Genomic DNA, 26,479 nt, shown 5'->3' with positions numbered 1-26,479 from the left:
GAAAACATCTGCACGGAGGAATGAAGGGGAACCTTTTAATTTACGCTTTTTTTTTGATAATTTTCTCTTCGCTGGAAAAAGGAAAACCTAGAAAAACGAAAGAATTCATGAGAATTGGCTTTAAAAAAAAAAAAATTGTTGGTTGATGATACGATCATAAATCACGTCTTTCCTCTGTTCTGTTGCAATGTGTCAGCGGCGGGTGCCAGCGCTGGGATATTATAATGCATGAAGAAGGGGGAGGAGGGGGGGTATTATTTGGAAGGGGTCTGGGGAAAGTACGGCTCATTACAGCCGGTGAGGGCATCCTCAGTGGAAACTAATCCCAGGTTGGCAGAGACTGGAAAAGCCTCGAAGAATCCGAAGGAAAAAAAACGTTTTTTTTTTTGGTTTTTTTTTTCCACGGGAAAGGAAATTGGACGCAGTGTAGCCGAGACGTAACGCTGACACAAAGTGGGCATGGAGAGAATACGAGGAGGTAAATAAAGCCGGTGATACAGACGGATTAAATGACTCCCAACAAAACGCCGGTTGTTCTTGGGAAAAGGGAGGGGGGAGGATGCTAAAGAGTCCATTAATTTCGGGAGGGGGGGCTCAATAACCGAGCGAGTTTACAAAGTAACAAAGTAACAAGTTCTGAATTTTAATTAGACGGCCCATAACTTTAAGCCTCTCGCTCCCGATTCCTGCCAAGGAGATGGAACCCAGAGGGGTTGGCAAGAGAAGGGGCACGCGGGGTCTGTTCCTAATAAGAGGAGGGGGGAGGAGCTGCGCCACAGCGGGCACCGCGAGACAGGATTCAGTAAACACATGGAAAATAATAAATAACTTTAAAAAAAATAAATAAATAAAAAATTGAATGAATAAATTAACAGCCCGGCAGAAATCCGGGAAAAGGAAAAAAAAATTAACAATTTAAAAAAAAAAAAATTTTTTTGGTAATTCTGCCCGGTGACAGAAATGCGCCATTGTTCCGTGTTCGCCGCTGCCTACCGGACGGACAGCGCCAAATTACCGCGGATCGAATGCGTTCTCTCTTCGCCACCTTGTCAGTAAAACGATCCGTAAAAGGAAAAATAAAAAAAAATAAATAAAAAAGAAGGGAAAAAAAAAAATCGAGGCTGTTTATTCCGCAGGAATGATTTCCTTTCATTTCTCCATAAAGGCTCATTAACGAGGAGACTAAAAACCCTTTCATTGTACATTCCCCCCTAAATGCGGGACGGAGTCTGAGGAGACTTGGTAAAAGATCCAAAAACCAAGGTAGGAGAAAAATTTAGAAGTGTCGCCACAGCAGCACAGAGGATTTCATGCCGTGGTGTATTTGGGATGATGTGGAAGTGACGTGATGTACAGTAAGGAATCAAGATCAAGTGGTGAGAGCAGCAGCATCAGGAGAGGAGAAAGTGACCAATACACCCAGGATGTAACTCAGGATCAGTACAGGATAAGTAATGTCATGTATGTACACAGTGACTGCACCAGCAGCAGAATAGTGAGTGCAGCTCTGGAGTATAATACAGGATGTAACTCAGGATCAGTACAGGATAAGTAATGTCATGTATGTACACAGTGACTGCACCAGCAGCAGAATAGTGAGTGCAGCTCTGGAGTATAATACAGGATGTAACTCAGGATCAGTACAGGATAAGTAATGTCATGTATGTACACAGTGACTGCACCAGCAGCAGAATAGTGAGTGCAGCTCTGGGGTATAATACAGGATGTAACTCAGGATCAGTACAGGATAAGTAATGTCATGTATGTACACAGTGACTGCACCAGCAGCAGAATAGTGAGTGCAGCTCTGGGCTATAATACAGGATGTAACTCAGGATCAGTACAGGATAAGTAATGTCATGTATGTACACAGTGACTGCACCAGCAGCAGAATAGTGAGTGCAGCTCTGGAGTATAATACAGGATGTAACTCAGGATCAGTACAGGATAAGTAATGTCATGTATGTACACAGTGACTGCACCAGCAGCAGAATAGTGAGTGCAGCTCTGGGGTATAATACAGGATGTAACTCAGGATCAGTACAGGATAAGTAATGTCATGTATGTACACAGTGACTGCACCAGCAGCAGAATAGTGAGTGCAGCTCTGGGCTATAATACAGGATGTAACTCAGGATCAGTACAGGATAAGTAATGTCATGTATGTACACAGTGACTGCACCAGCAGCAGAATAGTGAGAGCAGCTCTGGAGTATAATACAGGATGTAACTCAGGATCAGTACAGGATAAGTAATGTCATGTATGTACACAGTGACTGCACCAGCAGCAGAATAGTGAGTGCAGCTCTGGGGTATAATACAGGATGTAACTCAGGATCAGTACAGGATAAGTAATGTCATGTATGTACACAGTGACTGCACCAGCAGAATAGTGAGTGCAGCTCTGGAGTATAATACAGGATGTAACTCAGGATCAGTACAGGATAAGTCATGTCATGTATGTACACAGTGACTGCACCAGCAGCAGAATAGTGAGTGCAGCTCTGGAGTATAATACAGGATGTAACTCAGGATCAGTACAGGATAAGTAATGTCATGTATGTACACAGTGACTGCCCCAGCAGCAGAATAGTGAGTGCAGCTCTGGGGTATAATACAGGATGTAACTCAGGATCAGTACAGGATAAGTAATGTCATGTATGTACAGTGACTGCACCAGCAGCAGAATAGTGAGTGCAGCTCTGGAGTATAATACAGGATGTAACTCAGGATCAGTACAGGATAAGTAATGTCATGTATGTACACAGTGACTGCACCAGCAGCAGAATAGTGAGTGCAGCTCTGGGCTATAATACAGGATGTAACTCAGGATCAGTACAGGATAAGTAATGTCATGTATGTACACAGTGACTGCACCAGCAGCAGAATAGTGAGAGCAGCTCTGGAGTATAATACAGGATGTAACTCAGGATCAGTACAGGATAAGTAATGTCATGTATGTACACAGTGACTGCACCAGCAGCAGAATAGTGAGTGCAGCTCTGGGGTATAATACAGGATGTAACTCAGGATCAGTACAGGATAAGTAATGTCATGTATGTACACAGTGACTGCACCAGCAGCAGAATAGTGAGTGCAGCTCTGGAGTATAATACAGGATGTAACTCAGGATCAGTACAGGATAAGTAATGTCATGTATGTACACAGTGACTGCACCAGCAGCAGAATAGTGAGTGCAGCTCTGGGGTATAATACAGGATGTAACTCAGGATCAGTACAGGATAAGTAATGTCATGTATGTACACAGTGACTGCACCAGCAGCAGAATAGTGAGTGCAGCTCTGGGGTATAATACAGGATGTAACTCAGGATCAGTACAGGATAAGTAATGTCATGTATGTACAGTGACTGCACCAGCAGCAGAATAGTGAGTGCAGCTCTGGAGTATAATACAGGATGTAACTCAGGATCAGTACAGGATAAGTAATGTCATGTATGTACACAGTGACTGCACCAGCAGCAGAATAGTGAGTGCAGCTCTGGGCTATAATACAGGATGTAACTCAGGATCAGTACAGGATAAGTAATGTCATGTATGTACACAGTGACTGCACCAGCAGCAGAATAGTGAGAGCAGCTCTGGAGTATAATACAGGATGTAACTCAGGATCAGTACAGGATAAGTAATGTCATGTATGTACACAGTGACTGCACCAGCAGCAGAATAGTGAGTGCAGCTCTGGGCTATAATACAGGATGTAACTCAGGATCAGTACAGGATAAGTAATGTCATGTATGTACACAGTGACTGCACCAGCAGCAGAATAGTGAGTGCAGCTCTGAAGTATAATACAGGATGTAACTCAGGATCAGTACAGGATAAGTAATGTCATGTATGTACACAGTGACTGCACCAGCAGCAGAATAGTGAGTGCAGCTCTGGAGTATAATACAGGATGTAACTCAGGATCAGTACAGGATAAGTAATGTCATGTATGTACACAGTGACTGCACCAGCAGCAGAATAGTGAGTGCAGCTCTGGGGTATAATACAGGATGTAACTCAGGATCAGTACAGGATAAGTAATGTCATGTATGTACACAGTGACTGCACCAGCAGCAGAATAGTGAGTGCAGCTCTGGAGTATAATACAGGATGTAACTCAGGATCAGTACAGGATAAGTAATGTCATGTATGTACACAGTGACTGCACCAGCAGCAGAATAGTGAGTGCAGCTCTGAAGTATAATACAGGATGTAACTCAGGATCAGTACAGGATAAGTAATGTCATGTATGTACACAGTGACTGCACCAGCAGCAGAATAGTGAGTGCAGCTCTGGAGTATAATACAGGATGTAACTCAGGATCAGTACAGGATAAGTAATGTCATGTATGTACACAGTGACTGCACCAGCAGCAGAATAGTGAGTGCAGCTCTGGGGTATAATACAGGATGTAACTCAGGATCAGTACAGGATAAGTAATGTCATGTATGTACACAGTGACTGCACCAGCAGCAGAATAGTGAGTGCAGCTCTGGAGTATAATACAGGATGTAACTCAGGATCAGTACAGGATAAGTAATGTCATGTATGTACACAGTGACTGCACCAGCAGCAGAATAGTGAGTGCAGCTCTGGGGTATAATACAGGATGTAACTCAGGATCAGTACAGGATAGTTATATATTGTATATATGAGGACAGATGAGCGTCTCCTTACAGTACGGTCGGTTGCATCTGCTGGATGACAGGGGGGGGGACCTATAGTTCAAGAATCCGATTTGTGTTTTATGTAAAAGTCCCAATTGCTGTAGAGAAGGGATCGGTGGGTGCACATCCCCTCCGGCTCCCCGTACACAAGGCCCCCATTGTCCCGTTTATGGATGACTCCCGCTGATGCATATTCACCAGCATGGCCGGGCATATGGAAGCAGTCAGCGGGCTGTGCCACTACCAATTATACTGCTGTGGAACACGGTATAAACAAGTCAGACTTCAGAGCACCTTGGTGCATGATGTGACCCAGGGCTGCAGTTTACAGCCGAGACGCCTCCGCCCCAAAATATTCACTCGGCTCAGTGCTAAATCCCTTTAAGGGGGGGCTCCCCCCTGTTATCTGTCCAGAGGGCAGAACTATTCTCTCTGTTAGCACATTGATGTTCCAGTAGAATTCATTTTACTGGGATATTCCAGGGGGGGGGCACTTACTTTTCCAGTGCTGGCTCTTTCCTATCTTGATGTGTAATAACACACCTTAGGTGGTAATTAAGCCCTGTCTCGTTAACGGAATATCCAGAGCCGTTAATTTGCATACCTGCTACCAGAAAATTTGGAACGGTGCCCCCCCCCCCCCAACATGAGACCAGCACTTGTGTCCCAGTAAGATGAGACAGATCCCTTTAATTAGCAGATATAACACCCACAGGAACCAGGCAGCTGTCCCGCTCCACCTGCTGACCCCTAGAGGACGGCCAAGGTCGCAGAAGTGAGGAACCAAAAAGGTCGGGGGTCCCCACGTCATTATCACCCCTGACAGCCGCCCCATAAAGACCTCCAGCTAAAAAGTGGCCCCTAGAAGGGAAAAAAAACACACTTCAAAATAGCCCTTTAAAGGCTCATTCTCAAGTGCCATCGAGAGCCGACCCCCTGCCTGCAGTCTGCTGTCTGCAACCTCGTGACCTCCGAGGCTTCAAAAGGAGAAATCAGGCACCGGCAAAGCCAATAATTCAAGGGGCGGCTGGAAAATGGAGGAGCCTGGAGGAAACAAGCAAAGGCAGCCCCCGATACTGTGACAGGGTGTGAAATAATGGCTGCGCCTCTAATTGTCATTTCCGTGGACTGAAGAGCTAGCACTCAGAACGTGAGCGCGATCACTCAATCACTACAGGACGAGCGTTCACGTCCTGACATCCCTGAGCGTGTAACCAACCACCGCAACTGTTACAAATTGTTACAATTCAAATAGAAACTGACATTACATCGTCCTGACTGTGTCTCTATGCAGTGCTATCGATCCCATGATGCTGCAGCATACACTACCACCTCTGCCTGCTGGGAGGACAGGGTGATTATCCTCCTCGTTATAATCTCCTGCTACATTGTAACTGTGTGACAGGAACCTGTCTAATCATCCAGAGTAACTGTGAGAACATCCAAGGAGCCCGAGACAACACAGAGGAGATCACATGACCCAAATGTAGAGAGGGATTGTGGGAATCTAAATTGAATGATAAGGGTATAGGATGCTTAGTCCTAGTAGTACCACCCTGCAGTCATGAATTTGGCTGGCCACACACAGTTAGTGAAAGCCCCTCCCCAAACCTATCCGCAGGATCTGACTGGTCAGTGAATGCCCATCCCCAGGATCGGACTTAGTTGACGAAAGCCCATCTGATTGGTTAGTCAGCTAATGCCAGTCCCCATCTTTATCCACAGGATATGATTGGTCAGTCAGTGAACGCCAATCCCAGCCATATCCACAGCATCTGATTGGTCAGTGCATGCCCATCCTTACACCTATATAAAGGATGTGATTGGATAGTCAGTGAATACCCATCCTCATCACGATCTATAGCATCTGATTGGTTAATCAGCTAAAGCCCATCCTCATCAGAATCTGATTGGTTAGTTAGCTTATGCCCATTCCCATCCACAAGATCTGATTGGTCAGTGTCCATCCCCAAGGACGTGTTCTCTCTCATACTAATGGATGGGGTCGCGAGTGGAGCTGAAAACATCCGAACACGGCGTAATATAAGAAAGGTCAAAGGTCAGATTATCAGGTTCTGACACTTACTTTCGATGTGACCTCTTCTGGCTCCAGTGTCCACTTATCTCATTATAAAGTTGCTGTTATGTAAAGGTCTGCGTGTAGTTCCACATTTGGCCTGTAGTGGCTGCTGCAGGAGAGATCCCAGCGATCAGCTGATCACAGAGGAGACGCTTGTGGTCTGTGCTGTGACACATTGTAGCAATATTAGAAGGGAGGGGGGGCACTTACAGTAAAATGTGAAGATTTGGGACGCAATAGTGGAGATACTTGATAATGTATCTGCATCATCCACAGCCCATCCGCTGCCCCTGCCGTCATCCCCGAGCGCTGCCCCGTGACTGTACCGTCAGGAGGGAGGACACGACTGATTTTAGTTTCTTTTGGTATTTTCATACAATATTTTTTTCCTCCTTCCTAAATACCAGCCCCTCAACCACCAATGTGGTTCCAATTATGAATTACCAGACCTTAGAAAAAGGAAAGTCTTGATTTATTCTAGTTTTTTTTTCTCCAATTATGCACAATGTATTTCCACAGCAAAACTCTGAGAAAGAATGTCAGAATAATTCTCATCCTGCACTGGTTAAAGGGCACAAGCCCAACCGGATTAACCCCTACGTGGCCAAATGTCTTGTCCGCTATATGGCCTGTATCTACCAGTGTCTCTGCAATATTCCTGTACATAGGGGGCAGTATTATAGTAGTTATATTCTTGTACATAGGGGGCAGTATTATAGTAGTTATATTCCTGTACATAGGGGGCAGTATTATAGTAGTTATATTCCTGTACATAGGGGGCAGTATTATAGTAGTTATATTCCTGTACATAGGGGGCAGTATTATAGTAGTTATATTCTTGTACATAGGAGTCAGTATTATAGTAGTTATATTCTTGTACATAGGGGGCAGTATTATAGTAGTTATATTCTTGTACATAGGGGGCAGTATTATAGTAGTTATATTCCTGTACATAGGGGGCAGTATTATAGTAGTTATATTCTTGTACATAGGAGTCAGTATTATAGTAGTTATATTCTTGTACATAGGGGGCAGTATTATAGTAGTTATATTCTTGTACATAGGGGGCAGTATTATAGTAGTTATATTCTTGTACATAGGGGGCACTATTATAGTAGTTATATTCTTGTACATAGGGGGCAGTATTATAGTAGTTATATTCCTGTACATAGGAGCAATTATTATTGTAATCTTATTCTTGTACATAGGAGGCAGTATTATAGTAGTTATATTCCTGTACATAGGGGGCACTATTATAGTAGTTATATTCTTGTACATAGGGGGCAGTATTATAGTAGTTATATTCCTGTACATAGGGGGCACTATTATAGTAGTTATATTCTTGTACATAGGGGGCAGTATTATAGTAGTTATATTCCTGTACATAGGGGGCACTATTATAGTAGTTATATTCTTGTACATAAGGGGCAGTATTATAGTAGGTATATTCTTGTACATAGGGGGCAGTATTATAGTAGTTATATTCCTGTACATAAGGGGCAGTATTATAGTAGATATATTCCTGTACATAGGGGGCAGTATTATAGTAGTTATATTCCTGTACATAGGAGGCAGTATTATAGTAGTTATATTCTTGTACATAGGGGGCAGTATTATAGTCGGTATATTCTTGTAAATAGGGGGCAGTATTATAGTAGTTATATTCTTGTACATAGGGGGCAGTATTATAGTAGTAATATTCCTGTACATAGGGGGCAGTATTATAGTAGTTATATTCTTGTACATAGGGGGCAGTATTATAGTAGTTATATTCTTGTACATAGGGGGCAGTATTATAGTAGTTATATTCTTGTACATAGGGGGCAGTATTATAGTAGTTATATTCTTGTACATAGGGGGCAGTATTATAGTAGTTATATTCTATTACATAGGGGGCAGTATTATAGTAGTTATATTCTTGTACATAGGGGGCAGTATTTTAGTAGTTATATTCTTGTACATAGGGGGCAGTATTATAGTAGTTATATTCTTGTACATAGGGGGCAGTATTATAGTAGTTATATTCTTGTACATAGGGGGCAGTATTATAGTAGTTATATTCTTGTACATAGGGGGCAGTATTATAGTAGTTATATTCCAGTACATAGGGGGCAGTATTATAGTAGTTATATTCCAGTACATAGGGGGCAGTATTATAGTAGTTATATTCCAGTACATAGGGGGCAGTATTATAGTAGTTATATTCTTGTACATAGGGGGCAGTATTATAGTAGTTATATTCTTGTACATAGGAGGTAGTATTATATTAGTTATATTCTTGTACATAGGGGGCAGTATTATAGCAGTTATATTCCTGTACATAGGGGGCAGTATTATAGTAGTTATATTCTTGTACATAGGGGGCAGTATTATAGTAGTTATATTCCTGTACATAGGGGGCAGTATTATAGTAGTTATATTCTTGTACATAGGGGGCAGTATTATAGTAGTTATATTCTTGTACATAGGGGCAGTATTATAGTAGTTATATTCCTGTACATAGGAGGCAGTATTATAGTAGTTATATTCCTGTACATAGGGGGCAGTATTATAGTAGTTATATTCTTGTACATAGGGGGCAGTAATATAGGAGTTATATTCTTGTACATAGGGGGCAGTATTATAGTAGTTATATTCCTGTACATAGGGGGCAGTATTATAGTAGTTATATTCCTGTACATAGGGGGCAGTATTATAGTAGTTATATTCTTGTACATAGGGGGCAGTATTATAGTAGTTATATTCTTGTACATAGGGGGCAGTAATATAGGAGTTATATTCTTGTACATAGGGGGCAGTATTATAGTAGTTATATTCCTGTATATAGGGGGCAGTATAAGAGTTATATTGTTTTCCTAATTCTTAATAACTCCTTTAATATAGAAATAACACTTGATAAAAGAAATGATAAGATGACTGAGTCAGACGGTGGATTTGGCACAGGTATTATTATGTCTCGGTTCTGCACGCAGTATTGCAGCTTTCTTTCCTGTGTATGACATTTATCTAGTACAGTAAAGCTCAGCCGTGTACAGGCGCAGGTCATACAGTCCATACAGGATGGGGTCGCTGTATGTTCGGGTTGTGGATGGTTTGGTCCGATGTGTCTGGAGAACCACAACCTTTCACCCTGTGGCTTAGTTCTGTGCTATCAGGACCAGTGTATATAGAAATGCTCAGGCTCAGTATCGGTTCTGTGTAACTTGTGCTGCTGATCCCGAGTCCTATTAGTTTACTGGGATAAAATTATTTGTCCTCGATATTGGACTAGGAGACTCAAACCTCCCTCAAAAAATGAAACAGGAAGAAGAATGCGCCATTCTCTATATAGTAACTGAATGGCGTCGCTGTAACTTGGCTCCCAGTCAAATTAATCAAATAGGATCTGTAGTAACATGGTCTGACCACTACAAAGAGAACGGCGCCGTCTGCTTCCGGTTCTGTCCTCTGTTTAACAGATGATCTGTAGGGGGTCCTAGGTGTTGGACTCCCACCATTCTGACCATAGCCCAGGGAAAGGTTTACCGGGCAACACTGGTGCTTTAAGGTTCCAGAACCTTCTGCAAGGTCCCCTTTAAGGACAGAAACCTGACCAATGGGACGCCTGCTCATCTTTTACCTGTTGGAACCTCAATGAAGACTCCAAAATAAATCTATATGACCCGTGTTCAGTGAGATACATAACACTGACCTATCATACCCGATCCTGACCTCTGTACATGTCACCGTTACTCTGGCTCCGCCCCCACGGCCGCCATTGTTCTTGTTTCGTGTGTGTGGAGGGGCCGCGGCAGGAATCATCTGATACTTATTATCTGACACACAAAGGTTCTTCTCTCCAGGACGCTACGGCGGACGAGTCACGTTGTAGGGAAGCCGCTCCCCACCGCGTGACCCATGAGTAACACCATGTGATGTCATCTTACTGTTACATTGTAGCGATAACACAGGTCACTATGTGTAAGGACCATCACAGGTCATACGGATACCTGTGCTTCACCAGCAGATCCACAGGATCAGACACATTAACAGTTTATAGAAATAAGAAGATGAATGATCAGAGACTGGACCCACAGAACCGCCCAGAACTTCAGTCTAGTTTCATGTGTCCAGACACTGACAGCAGGAGATACAAGGAGGTGGAAATATACAGTAACAACAGCTACAAGAGTAACATCACAGTAACATCTTACCACAGACGGAGGATCGTTCCACTCTTCATACGACCGCGCAGCATACGGGTAAATTCTGTCGTTGATGATCTGCAGAGTAGTCAGAGCAATGGACCTCATGGATCTAAAATACCCATCCCAGAACCAGCGAGCCTGGAGACACAAACATATGAGACATTGGAAGATAAACTGATATGTAGTAGTATTATAGTAGTTATATTCTTGTACATAGGGGGCAGTATTATAGTAGTTATATTCTTGTACATAGGGGGCAGTATTATAGTAGTTATATTCTTGTACATAGGGGGCAGTATTATAGTAGTTATATTCTTGTACATAGGGGGCAGTATTATAGTAGTTATATTCTTGTACATAGGGGGCAGTATTATAGTAGTTATATTCTTGTACATAGGGGGCAGTATTATAGTAGTTATATTCTTGTACATAGGGGGCAGTATTATAGTAGTTATATTCTTGTACATAGGGGGCAGTATTATAGTAGTTATATTCCTGTACATAGGGGGCAGTATTATAGTAGTTATATTCCTGTACATAGGGGGCAGTATTATAGTAGTTATATTCCTGTACATAGGGGGCAGTATTATAGTAGTTATATTCTTGTACATAGGGGGCAGTATTATAGTAGTTATATTCCTGTACATAGGGGGCAGTATTATAGTAGTTATATTCCTGTACATAGGGGGCAGTATTATAGTAGTTATATTCCTGTACATAGGGGCAGTATTATAGTAGTTATATTCTTGTACATAGGGGGCAGTATTATAGTAGTTATATTCTTGTACATAGGGGGCAGTATTATAGTAGTTATATTCCTGTACATAGGTGGCAGTATTATAGTAGTTATATTCCTGTACATAGGTGGCAGTATTATAGTAGTTATATTCCTGTACATAGGGGGCAGTATTATAGTAGTTATATTCCTGTACATAGGGGGCAGTATTATAGTAGTTATATTCTTGTACATAGGGGGCAGTATTATAGTAGTTATATTCCTGTACATAGGTGGCAGTATTATAGTAGTTATATTCCTGTACATAGGTGGCAGTATTATAGTAGTTATATTCCTGTACATAGGGGGCAGTATTATAGTAGTTATATTCCTGTACATAGGGGGCAGTATTATAGTAGTTATATTCTTGTACATAGGGGGCAGTATTATAGTAGTTATATTCTTGTACATAGGGGGCAGTATTATAGTAGTTATATTCTTGTACATAGGGGGCAGTATTATAGTAGTTATATTCCTGTACATAGGGGGCAGTATTATAGTAGTTATATTCTTGTACATAGGGGGCAGTATTATAGTAGTTATATTCCTGTACATAGGGGGCAGTATTATAGTAGTTATATTCCTGTACATTGGGGGCAGTATTATAGTAGTTATATTCCTGTACATAGGGGGCAGTATTATAGTAGTTATATTCCTGTACATAGCATGCAGTATTATAGTAGTTATATTCTTATACATAGGGGGCAGTATTATAGTAGTTATATTCTTGTACATAGGGGGCAGTATTATAGTAGTTATATTCTTGTACATAGGGGGCAGTATTATAGTAGTTATATTCTTGTACATAGGGACAGTATTATAGTAGTTATATTCTTGTACATAGGGGGCAGTATTATAGTAGTTATATTCTTGTACATAGGGGGGGCAGTATTATAGTAGTTATATTCTTGTACATAGGGGGGCAGTATTATAGTAGTTATATTCTTGTACATAGGGGGGCAGTATTATAGTAGTTATATTCTTGTACATAGGGGGCAGTATTATAGTAGTTATATTCTTGTACATAGGGGGCAGTATTATAGTAGTTATATACTTGTACATAGGGGGCAGTATTATAGTAGTTATATTCTTGTACATAGGGACAGTATTATAGTAGTTATATTCTTGTACATAGGGGGCAGTATTATAGTAGTTATATTCTTGTACATAGGGGGGGGCAGTATTATAGTAGTTATATTCTTGTAAATAGGGGGGCAGTATTATAGTAGTTATATTCTTGTACATAGGGGGCAGTATTATAGTAGTTATATTCTTGTACATAGGGGGCAGTATTATAGTAGTTATATACTTGTACATAGGGGGCAGTATTATAGTAGTTATATTCTTGTACATAGGGGGCAGTATTATAGTAGTTATATTCTTGAACATAGAGGGCAGTATTATAGTAGTTATATTCCTGTACATAGGGGGCAGTATTATAGTAGTTATATTCCTGTGCATAGGGGGCAGTATTATAGTAGTCATATTCTTGTACATAGGGGGCAGTATTATAGTAGTTATATTCTTGTACATAGGAGGCAGTATTATAGTAGTTATATTCCTGTACATAGGGGGCAGTATTATAGTAGTTATATTCCTGTACATAGGGGGCAGTGTTATAGTAGTTATATTCCTGTACATAGGGGGCAGTGTTATAGTAGTCATATTCTTGTACATAGGGGGCAGTATTATAGTAGTTATATTCTTGTACATAGGGGGCAGTATTATAGTAATTATATTCCTGTACATAGGGGGCAGTATTATAGTAGTTATATTCTTGTACATAGGGGACAGTATTATAGTAGTTATATTCTTGTGCATAGGGGGCAGTATTATAGTAGTTATATTCCTGTACATAGGGGGCAGTATTATAGTAGTTATATTCTTGTACATAGGGGGCAGTATTATAGTAGTTATATTCTTGTACATAGGGACAGTATTATAGTAGTTATATTCTTGTACATAGGGGGCAGTATTATAGTAGTTATATTCCTGTACATAGGGGGCAGTATTATAGTAGTTATATTCCTGTACGTAGGGGGCAGTATTATAGTAGTTATATTCCTGTACGTAGGGGGCAGTATTATAGTAGTTATATTCCTGTACGTAGGGGGCAGTATTATAGTAGTTATATTCCTGTACATAGGGGGCAGTATTATAGTAGTTATATTCCTGTACATAGGAGGCAGTATTATAGTAGTTATATTCCTGTACATAGGGAGCAGTATTATAGTAGTTATATTCCTGTACATAGGGGGCAGTATTATAGTAGGTATATTCCCGTACATAGGAGGCAGTATTATAGTAGTTATATTCCCGTACATAGGGGGCAGTATTATAGTAGTTATATTCCTGTACATAGGGGGCAGTATTATAGTAGTTATATTCCTGTACGTAGGGGGCAGTATTATAGTAGTTATATTCCTGTACATAGGGGGCAGTATTATAGTAGTTATATTCTTGTACATAGGGGGCAGTATTATAGTAGTTATATTCTTGTACATAGGGGGCAGTATTATAGTAGTTATATTCCTGTACACAGGGGGCAGTATTATAGTAGTTATATTCTTGTACATAGGGGGCAGTATTATAGTAGTTATATTCCTGTACATAGGGGGCAGTATTATAGTAGTTATATTCTTGTACATAGGGGGCAGTATTATAGTAGTTATATTCTTGTACATAGGGGGCAGTATTATAGTAGTTATATTCCTGTACATAGGGGGCAGTATTATAGTAGTTATATTCTTGTATATAGGGGGCAGTATTATAGTAGTTATATTCTTGTACATAGGGGGCAGTATTATAGTAGTTATATTCTTGTACATAGGGGGCAGTATTATAGTAGTTATATTCTTGTACATAGGGGGCAGTATTATAGTAGTTATATTCTTGTACATAAGGGGCAGTATTATAGTTTCTGTTCAGTAAAATTGAGTAATATGGTAAGAGTTGTCATTCTGCTTTAAATCAGTCAAGAATCCTATAGAGGGGATGAAATGTATACGTCCTGTGTTTATTTTCACATGGGTTAGATTGTTCCGCACTGAGCGATCATCATCTTGTAGATGTTACAGCGGAGGTCGCGGGGCCGGGGAGACTGACACACTTGTAGACTGTACATGACATCATGCGCTGAACCCGCTCCTATGTAACCACCAAGACCACAAAGAAGAAACTGAATCATGTTTTTCTGGAGGATCAGAGCCTTTAGACGTTACATTGTAACCAGAGTTCCACAAACTCATCCGTCCTTTCCCAGAATTCCTCCACTGAAATCCCGGTTTGCCAAGCCTTCTACCTTCAGGGATGCTGACCTCATGCTGGAAGCCTCTTGAGTTACTGACTTTCAAGGAGAGAAGGGGCCCCTGACGGGCGGACTATGACAAAGCAGGGGGTTCACTTACAGCCTCCAGGGGTTACCAGTGGCCCCTGTGGAAATTGCATGTGAAGGGGAGACGGAGGGTGGAGGCCGATCACAGGAATAGCAAAGAGCCACCGGGTGGAGGAAAGGGTATATATATTACAGTATAGATCTGGGATCCAGCAAAGGGTTAACTGCATTTCTGATGAATATGAGAGATAGATAGACAATAGATATAGAAATATAGGATAGATACATACAAGAGGGATCGATGGATAGGAGATAGATAGGAGAGAGATAGATAGGAGATAGATAGGAGATAGATAGATAGGAGAGAGATAGATAGATAGATAGATATGAGATAGATAGATAGATAGATATGAGATAGATAGATAGATAGATATGAGATAGATAGATAGATAGATACGAGATAGATAGATAGATAGATACGAGATAGATAGGAGATAGATAGATAGATAGATAGATAGATAGGAGATAGATAGATAGATAGGAGATAGATAGATAGATAGATAGATATGAGATAGATAGATAGATATGAGATAGATAGATATGAGATAGATAGATAGATAGATAGATATGAGATAGATAGATAGATATGAGATAGATAGATACGAGATAGATAGGTACGAGATAGATAGGAGATAGATAGATAGATAGATAGATAGGAGATCTCTGCTCCCCAACCAGTCAAGCACAACCCCATATGTTATAATTGGTTTGTCAATGCTAACTTGGTGCTGCCAATAAAGTTTATTTAAACTGATGTATGGACAATGTATGGAATTACATTGTATCCATGTGTCTACCACTCACAATAAAAGATCACACAGACAATGATCAGACCTTAGCAGGGTCACAGGTCACACACACACCGGTTCAGGTCGGATCGCTGGGTAAATCACGGAAGAATCTCATAAATGATCCCAGGACATTCCCCTATGGAAGTAACAGACAGGAAAAGACAAGACACGGCCGGGTCCGTCATAAAGATTAACAGCCCGTGGCGGGCCGGTCCTGCGCTCACACTGCTGCCTGAGAGCTTTCACAATAGCAGCGGGGTATATAGCACCACGGGGCAGGATATAGATACCCTCATATATTCCCTGGGATCAAAGACCGGCTTTTACCATGTGTACGGAGACGCCCAGAGAACCAATGCAAAGAAGCAGTAAAAAAAACAGCTTAAAGGGTAAGTATCACAGGAGAAAGGATGAAACAGCGCCCCCTATCCTGACAGGCAGACACCGGTATAACAACTTCTAACCATCATTTGCCTATTTCTGATATCAGGTTTCCCAGAATATCCTCAGATATTTACTCAGAAAGAGGAGAATGGGAGGAGGAGGTGGAGCTGCCGCATCTCTGAGACTGCCTGCTGTGAGAGGGGAGGAAGAGCAGCAGGAGAGGAGACATCTGCTACATCACAGTACAAACAGCTTCTACATGCAATGTACAAAGCACTGGAGGGAGGACCCAAAAATATATAAGATAACGGCCATCACTGTGCACTGGAGTTATATCCAGGGACTGCACATCACAGATATCATCACGCCCCAATAATAGGAAGATGTCACAGTACAGGGATAATACACACAGTGATGTCACAGTGCAGGGATAATACACACAGTGATGTCACAGTACAGGGAGAATACACACAGCGATGTCACAGTACAGGGATAGTACACACAGTGATGTCACAGTACAGAGATAATACACACAGTGATGTCACAGTACAGGGATAATACACACAGTGATGTCACAGTACAGGGATACTACACACAGTGATGTCACAGTACAGGGATAATACACACAGTGATGTCACAGTGCAGGGATAATACACACAGTGATGTCACAGTGCAGGGATAATACACACAGTGATGTCACAGTGCAGGGATAATACACACAGTGATGTCACAGTGCAGGGATAATACACACAGTGATGTCACAGTGCAGGGATAATACACACAGTGATGTCACAGTACAGGGATAATACACACAGTGATGTCACAGTACAGGGATAATACACACAGTCATGTCACAGTACAGGGATAATACACACAGTGATGTCACAGTACAGAGATAATACACACAGTGATGTCACAGTGCAGGGATAATACACACAGTGATGTCACAGTGCAGGGATAATACACACAGTGATGTCACAGTGCAGGGATAATACACACAGTGATGTCACAGTACAGGGATAATACACACAGTGATGTCACAGTACAGGGATAATACACACAGTGATGTAACAGTACAGGGATAATACACACAGTGATGTCACAGTATAGAGATAATACACACAGTGATGTCACAGTATAGAGATAATACACACAGTGATGTCACAGTATAGAGATAATACACACAGTGATGTCACAGTACAGAGATAATACACACAGTGATGTCACAGTACAGAGATAATACACACAGTGATGTCACAGTACAGGGATAATACACACAGTGATGTCACAGTACAGGGATAATACACACAGTGATGTCACAGTACAGGGATAATACACACAGTGATGTCACAGGACCAATCTCTTTCAGTTTCTGGTGCAGTCACTTGTCGGAGCTTATTTTTTGCTAAACAAACCCTTTCCCCTCTCCCCCCCCCCCCTTAGTGCTGCGGTTTTGGGCCGGGGGCCAGCAGTCATCCATCACCCCTGGGTCCGGCCTCGTTAGGCAGCTCCTAATTTGCCTCTTGCCCGTTCCCGGCTCGGGTTTGAAATTAAGGGGCTGCTCACTTTAAATATTCGGTGGCAAATCATAGCTGACGTTTTACATAGGAGGGGAGCATAACTCTGCGCTGTCTGGGTTCTGTGATTAGCTCTGCTGCGGGAGGGGGGAGAGAGCTGGGTCCACTCTTTTCTTCTCTCCCCTAAGTCCTGTTTTCCTTCTTAATACTTTTCGCAGGGTTCCCCCCCAGCCATCACTCACCCCCTTTCTCTATGGTGAGAGGGTCAGGGAGCGGCGCAGCATCTAATAAATACTGAGGGTAAGATCTGAAGGGCGGCAGCAGGGTCTTTCCTACTTATTAAACCCAATCCCCTGGTGATAGTCCTGCGGGGTCTCGGCGCTACGCGGCAACACGTCCTCACGCAGGACGATTTATCACCGGACAGCGGCCGATTCCCTAGTTCTGTGCCGAAATCTGTGTCACGCACAGGAATAGATCCTTGGGATGCGTTCACACGTTGAATTTACATTGCGTTAACAAACTGGTTAACATTGCGTTTGTGTACACAACACATACACAATGTAAACAATTTGTTAACATAATGTGTTAACACTATTGACAAATGCCATGTGTGAGCACATCCCAAGTCCGTGATCACATGTTCCATTTTCCATCAGGATTTCAGAGACCCCCCCCCTTCGAAAATTTGAGGTGGGACCCCAGGTGTGAAACCTACATCTTTAGTTTAACATCCCTTGTAAGTATTCAGGAAATCCATTTTTTTCCCCAGGACCAAGGTCTCTGCTTGTTGTCAGTGAATGGGGCGCTGAAATCCCATACAGATTGATTATTCTCCTAGCTGAGGCTTTGTTACAATGTATCAGTGACTGATTATTCTCCTAGCAAATGCTGCATTATAGTCACTGATGATTCTCATAGATGGAGGTTTTGTTACAATGTATCAGTGACTATTTATTCTCCGAGCAAAGCCTCAGCTATGAGAATAATCAGTCACTGAAACATTGTAACAAAGTCTTAGCTATGAGAATAATCAGTCACTGATACATTGTAACAAAGCCTTAGCTATGAGAATAATCAGTCACTGATACATTGTAACAAAGCCTTAGCCATGAGAATAAGCAGTCACTGATACATTGGTTATTTTCCTAGCAAAGCCTTTGTTGCAATGTATCAGCGACTGATTGTAGCAAAACCTCAGCTATGAGAATAAAGTGCCAGCGACTGATCATAGCTGAGGTTTTGTTACAATGTATCGGTGAGTGACTATTCTCTTCTAGCTGAGGCTTCACTACAATGTATCAGTGACTGATCCTTCTCATAGTGGAGCCTTTGTTACAATGTATCAGCAAGTGATAATATTCCTAGCAGAGGCTTCATTCCAATGTATCAGTGACTGATCATTCTCATAGCTGAGGCTTCGTTACAATGTATCAGTGAAGAGAATCCTTGCAAAACTCCCTTTAGACTGAGCTCTTCTGACTGTATTTCTATAGCGCCCTCCTATTCCGCAGCGCTGTACAGATCATGGGGGGCATGTACAAATATAAGACACCATTTACAGAGGAATAATCAGATGGAACAATAGAAAGAGGGTCCTGCTCCCAAGAGCTTACAATCTATGACCACTGTAAGTGCGGCTGTGTGAGCTGGACTAGGCAGTGGGTGGAATATCAGCTTCTGTCCAGATCAGATGCAACTGTAGCAAACCCCCCGCTCTAGGCTGGAATATGTCGGTTTGGGCTCTACATTCAAAGACAACAAGCAGTGATGGGTTGTCTCGGATTAGAAAATCATGTCTTAGTTACAAAAACAGCGCCGCCCCTGCCTGCAGGTTGTGAGTGGTACTGCAGTCCAGGGGGAGACGACATTGAGTTCTCTAATCACAGACATCCCCTTTAATACAGAAGCCGTAGTAACACTACAGCGGCCCCTACAGGAGAATGACGGTACTACATGCTAGCCATTGCGCTGACCTGATACCTAGATGACTGGACAACCCCTTTAAGACCTCAGCTCTTGCAGGAGATTGTATCACTCTGTAGCTGGAGGGTTAGAAATATCCTAGGAAAAACTTACATTTTTCCCACTGTCCCTATCCCGGGCGCCCCGCTGAGAGGAAAGAATGAGAACGCCTCGCTGCGGGGACCCCGCTGTGCCGAGACATCCCCCCTAAAACACACAACCAGGCCGGGAGGGGAGAGCTGAAAGGCGAGCCGGCCTGTCAGTAACCGCACATCACAGTCCTGCGGGGTCAGAGGTTACTCAAGCAAAATCCACCGACCCCAGGAATGAAAGCAGAAGCCGAGGCGGCAGATAAATCACAGATCTGTTTACACCTCCCCGGGCCCCCTGACCCACACATGCTGCGCCCCCCCTCCGCAGATACTATTTCACTCCCGTCCTACCTGATAGGGGGGGGCGACTATCAGGATCAATCCATAGGAATTCCTAAATGTATCCATAGCCACAGTGTGGCCTATGGGAGGGGCTTAAAGGGGGAGTCCAGGAATGATGGTCAATGATTGATCAGTAGGGGGCGACAACCAGCCCCCTGTATAGGCTGAGTGCAGAAAAGCTCCACTTATTTACTTTTATGCATGAAGGACTTTATGCAAATGAGCCTGAGGGGCTCCAAGCTCCATAGGTGTTAAAGGAGTCTTGAGCCCCTCAGGCTCATTTTCATACAGTCTTTTATCCTGGTGGCAATGTCCTTTAAATATATAACAAGACCAAGTAATATTTAGTAAAACGGGACAGGATTACAACAGATCGCTATTATATACTCATTAAAGCGCCCCTACTGTTATTTGAGGTTTCAAATTCAACGTCCACCTAAAGCGTCCAGTGCTGGTGGTCGCACATGCTCAGTAGCTCAGTTCATTCAACCTGATCCTCTTAAACAACTCTCCTCCAAGTGCACTTGGAAAAGCTGCAATACTGGAATATAAATTCATATTTCACAGTCCTGCTGCTACTAACAACCTACACTACACTAAAAAAAATTACACATCTCTCCAGGGACAATACAGAACCCTGTCTGCAGTCTGTATGGTCACATCTGCTGATAGGTTCCTTTATAAGTCAAAAACATAGATATTTACACCGACTCTCAGACACATGTGTCCTGGACTGATACATTGTACCAGACCCACATCTGTGTGCGATTACATGGTGAGAAGGATTAGAACATCTGGATGTAAATATGAAGATTCCTATTCATGAACAGCAAGCAGAGATCTAGTTGTATATTAGAAGGTTGTGTAATCCCCCCCCCCCATATAACCCATAAAGGATTCCCTGTCTCCTAATGGGCTTTACCACAAAACGTTAAAATTTTGGGCAAAACCCCCAATAAGAGGCTGTGACAGGAGAGGACAGAGCGCTGCCAGACAATGTGACGGCAATCCAGGGAAATCTTGGAGAATATCGAGAGAAATAACATCCAAATCCCGTGTACCGTTAATTATTGCCGCCATTTGGGCGCATTCTGTCGTTTTCAGCCTGAGAGCCATAAAGAGACGCTGATTACAAGCTGGCAGAGCGCTGCGTTACAGTGTGTCAGCGGGAAACAACCTGTCCTACAGTGACACCTACAGGTCACAAAGTAAACTGCAAGTACTGCCTCCCTGTCTCTCCATGTACATGATGTAGGTACAGATAGTACTGCCTCCCTGTCTCTCCATGTACATGATGTAGGTACAGATAGTACTGCCTCCCTGTCTCTCCGTGTACATGATGTAGGTACAGATACTACTGCCTCCCTGTCTCTCCATGTACATTATGTAGGTACAGATAGTACTGCCTCCCTGTCTCTCCATGTACATGATGTAGGTACAGATAGTACTGCCTCCCTGTCTCTCCATGTACATTATGTAGGTGCAGATAGTACTGCCTCCCTGTCTCTCCATGTACATGATGTAGGTACAGATAGTACTGCCTCCCTGTCTCTCCATGTACATTATGTATGTGCAGATAGTACTGCCTCCCTGTCTCTCCATGTACATTATGTAGGTGCAGATAGTACTGCCTCCCTGTCTCTCCATGTACATGATGTAGGTACAGATAGTACTGCCTCCCTGTCTCTCCATGTACATTATGTATGTGCAGATAGTACTGCCTCCCTGTCTCTCCATGTACATTATGTATGTGCAGATAGTACTGCCTCCCTGTCTCACCATGTACATGATGTAGGTACAGATAGTACTGCCTCCCTGTCTCTCCGTGTACATGATGTAGGTACAGATACTACTGCCTCCCTGTCTCTCCATGTACATTATGTATGTGCAGATAGTACTGCCTCCCGGTCTCTCCATGTACATGATGTAGGTGCAGATACTACTGCCTCCTTGTCTCTCCATGTACATGATGTAGGTACAGATAGTACTGCCTCCCTGTCTCTCCATATACATGATGTAGGTACAGATACTACTGCCTCCCTGTCTCTCCATGTACATTATGTAGGTACAGATAGTACTGCCTCCCTGTCTCTCCATGTACATGATGTAGGTACAGATAGTACTGCCTCCCTGTCTCTCCATGTACATGATGTAGGTACAGATAGTACTGCCTCCCTGTCTCTCCATGTACATTATGTATGTGCAGATAGTACTGCCTCCCTGTCTCTCCATGTACATGATGTATGTGCAGATAGTACTGCCTCCCTGTCTCTCCATGTACATGATGTAGGTACAGATAGTACTGCCTCCCTGTCTCTCCATGTACATGATGTAGGTACAGATAGTACTGCCTCCCTGTCTCTCCATATACATGATGTAGGTACAGATAGTACTGCCTCCCTGTCTCTCCATATACATGATGTAGGTACAGATAGTACTGCCTCCCTGTCTCTGTATGTACATGATGTAGATACAGATAGTACTGCCTCCCGGTCTCTCCATGTACATTATGTATGTGCAGATAGTACTGCCTCCCTGTCTCTCCATGTACATGATGTAGGTGCAGATACTACTGCCTCCTTGTCTCTCCATGTACATGATGTAGGTGCAGATACTACTGCCTCCCTGTCTCTCCATGTACATTATGTAGGTGCAGATAGTACTGCCTCCCTGTCTCTCCATGTACATGATGTAGGTACAGATAGTACTGCCTCCCTGTCTCTCCATGTACATTATGTATGTGCAGATAGTACTGCCTCCCTGTCTCTCCATGTACATTATGTATGTGCAGATAGTACTGCCTCCCTGTCTCTCCATGTACATTATGTATGTGCAGATAGTACTGCCTCCCTGTCTCTCCATGTACATGATGTAGGTACAGATAGTACTGCCTCCCCGTCTCTCCATGTACATGATGTAGGTACAGATAGTACTGCCTCCCTGTCTCTCCATGTACATGATGTAGGTGCAGATAGTACTGCCTCCCTGTCTCTCCATGTACATTATGTAGGTGCAGATAGTACTGCCTCCCTGTCTCTCCATGTACATGATGTAGGTACAGATAGTACTGCCTCCCTGTCTCTCCATGTACATTATGTATGTGCAGATAGTACTGCCTCCCTGTCTCTCCATGTACATTATGTATGTGCAGATAGTACTGCCTCCCTGTCTCACCATGTACATTATGTATGTGCAGATAGTACTGCCTCCCTGTCTCTCCATGTACATGATGTAGGTACAGATAGTACTGCCTCCCCGTCTCTCCATGTACATGATGTAGGTACAGATAGCACTGCCTCCCTGTCTCTGTATGTACATGATGTAGATACAGATAGTACTGCCTCCCTGTCTCTCCATGTACATGATGTAGGTACAGATAGTACTGCCTCCCTGTCTCTCCATGTACATGATGTAGATACAGATAGTACTGCCTCCCTGTCTCTCCTTGTACAGGATGTAGGTACAGATAGTACTGCCTCCCTGTCTCTCCATGTACATGATGAAGGTACAGATAGTATTGCCTCCCTGTCTCTCCATGTACATGATGTAGATACAGATAGTACTGCCTCCCTGTCTCTGTATGTACATGATGTAGGTACAGATAGTACTGCCTCCCTGTCTCTCCATGTACATGATGTAGGTACAGATAGTACTGCCTCCCTGTCTCTCCATGTACATGATGTAGGTACAGATAGTACTGCCTCCCTGTCTCTGTATGTACATGATGTAGGTACAGATAGTACTGCCTCCCTGTCTCTCCATGTACATGATGTAGGTACAGATAGTACTGCCTCCCTGTCTCTCCATGTACAGGATGTAGGTACAGATAGTACTGCCTCCCTGTCTCTTCATGTACATGATGTAGGTGCAGATAGTACTGCCTCCCTATCTCTCCATGTACATTATGTATGTGCAGATAGTACTGCCTCCCCCTGTCTCTCCATGTACATGAGGTAGGTACAGATAGTACTGCCTCCCTGTCTCTCCTTGTACAGGATGTAGGTACAGATAGTGCTGCCTTCTCCTTTATGTAAATTCTGTGGGCACAGGTAGTGCCGCCTCCCTGTGTGATATTCCTTGGTTATACCTATGAACCTCCTCTACTGGAGGCCTCACCTGTCTCTGCATCTCTTCCACCTGTCTCTGCGGGAGGTTCTGCAGGATACTGTACATCTCCAGAATCTTCTCCTCTGGGATCACCACAGACGCTCTTATAAAAAAAAAAAAAAAATGTATTAAAATCCATCATAAAAGAAGCAGCTCCAGTAAAACTGAAGTGTGAACAAGGCTTTCTCACCTCTTCCAATCCAAGACCTCGGAGAAAGGTAAAACATAGGAATCTGCTACAATGACGGGCACACAGCCGGCCTGCAAGACATCACTGAGCATAGCCTGACCCAGGCGGGCACCGCGCAGCACCAGGCAGAAGGTGGCATCCTGAAAAATACATCACACGCAATATCAATCCATGTGCATACAGGCTACATAGTCCTGGGAGTATTAAAGGGGCGGTGGTTTCTTTTGAATTATGGGTAAAAAGACAAAAACAAGGATATTTTTGGGCAAAAAACTAAACTATACTTCACATTTTTAACCCCTTAATGTGGCACAATGTCTTCTAATACCTGGTACTGTCTTGCAGTATCTAAAATTTTAGGAGTCATACAGCAAAAATAAGAATAAAACTCAATTATTTGTCTATTGGCGACATCTAGTGGCCACTTTGAGACTTGCACTCACTCGGCTGATACATTTACTATACAGTATTTCTATACAATGACGCCCCCCGTCTGCACAGCTTTGTAACTACCTGCAGGACCTGTGGGTACTCGTATACGTTGTTCTTGTGGCAGCGCTTGCGGTGCGGTGGGGAGTCATTGGACAGGTTGCTGCATTTGTCCAGGATCAAGACCGATTCTCCGTTCTCTGCATGAATCGTCTCGAGGTCAGCGCGGAACTCGGGGTGCACGGCCGTCTGGGAGGAGACCAGGAAGAACGTGCGGGGGCTGCCGAGAGAAGATAGGGGTGCAAGCATCAACTCCAGACTAGATAAACAGCGCCACATCTCTTCTCAGGTCATTTGTGGTACTGCACTTCACTTCAAAGGAGCCGAGCTGCAGTACCAGACACAACCATCAGTTGGAGGTGGCGATGTTTTCAAAGTCAGGATGAAAGTAAACTCTACAATACAAGACTACGCCACTTTATGATTTTACCAAGAGCACCCCTGCTGCAAAGACAACACAGCAACCCTGGTGTCTCACCCTTAACTATCCTGCTGTAAAAAATCACTATTAAAGGGAACCTGTCAGCAGGTGTGACCATACAGAATGCAGTCAGTGTTAGGTATTGTCCCTGGAGAGATGTGTAATCAGACCTTTGTGGGTGTTGTTAGTAGCAGCAAAACATTGATATATGGATTTATATTCCAGGATTGTACTGAAGGGTGTCCTCACACTGCTGTGCTCTCTGCAACCAGTGTAATGCATCATCCCTGGAGAGAAGTGCAATCAGACCTTTGTGTATGTTGTTAGCAGCAGCAGGACTGACATATATGGATTTATATTCCAGGATTACACTGGAGGGTGTCCTCACACTGCTGTGCTCTGTGCTCTCTGCAGTCAGTGTTACATATCATCCCTGGAGAGATGTTTCATCAGACCTCAAACAGCTGTGCTCTGTGATCCCTGCAGCCAGCGTGATGTATTGTCCCTGGAGAGATGTGTAATCAGTCCTTTGTGCATGATGTTAGTAGCAGCAGGACTGTGAAATATGGATTGATATTCCAGGATTGTAAATGCACTGAGGCCATGTCCCCACACTGCTGTGCTCTGTGCCAACTGTACGGCGCATTGTAAAATCAGCACAGATCTCCAGGTTACATTTTATGGTTGGCATCCAGATGATGATATATCGGATATCCTATAGATACTACAGCGTGGATTCTGTGTATTGACAATCCCGGCATGACTACTTACCCCGGTGCCCGCTCAGGTAAGTTGACATCAGAGAGGGGGCTGTATACGGGGATACTGACGTCATAGCCCTGGCGGTAGGTCCACGTAGAGAATCCTCCACCCGCCAGCACCGCCCTGCAAGAAGAGCAGAATGACTGACACTGGCACCGCCCGAGGACCTTCACACGGGGCAGGGACAGGTCACACCGCAGAGCGGGATAGGGTCACCAGACACCAACCTGTCATCGCCTGCATACCTACCTAATGAGCGTAATTACAGGACAAGATCAAACCACGAGAGATCAAAGAGGGGGAGCCAA

General features: G+C 43.1%; 1 protein-coding gene across 2 annotated transcripts in view; it reads right to left on the bottom strand.

Moving 5' to 3' along the window:
* The window catches only part of EXT2 (exostosin glycosyltransferase 2), a 46,817-nt gene that overhangs the window by 15,873 nt on the left and 4,465 nt on the right, over window positions 1–26,479 (bottom strand). For both annotated transcript variants that reach the window (XM_072119004.1, XM_072119005.1), the window contains exons 4-8: window positions 26,181–26,294; window positions 25,013–25,208; window positions 24,500–24,639; window positions 24,319–24,412; window positions 10,949–11,080 (exon numbers count right to left, since the gene is read on the bottom strand). In XM_072119004.1, the coding sequence (XP_071975105.1) occupies window positions 10,949–11,080; window positions 24,319–24,412; window positions 24,500–24,639; window positions 25,013–25,208; window positions 26,181–26,294 (676 nt within the window). The remainder of the gene's footprint in view (window positions 1–10,948; window positions 11,081–24,318; window positions 24,413–24,499; window positions 24,640–25,012; window positions 25,209–26,180; window positions 26,295–26,479) is intronic.

Source organism: Engystomops pustulosus, chromosome 7 (genome assembly GCF_040894005.1).
Source record: "Engystomops pustulosus chromosome 7, aEngPut4.maternal, whole genome shotgun sequence".
NCBI classification, from domain to species: Eukaryota; Metazoa; Chordata; class Amphibia; order Anura; family Leptodactylidae; genus Engystomops; species Engystomops pustulosus.
Note: the sequence above shows the minus strand (reverse complement) of the source record. Positions and strands in the feature narration are given on the sequence as shown.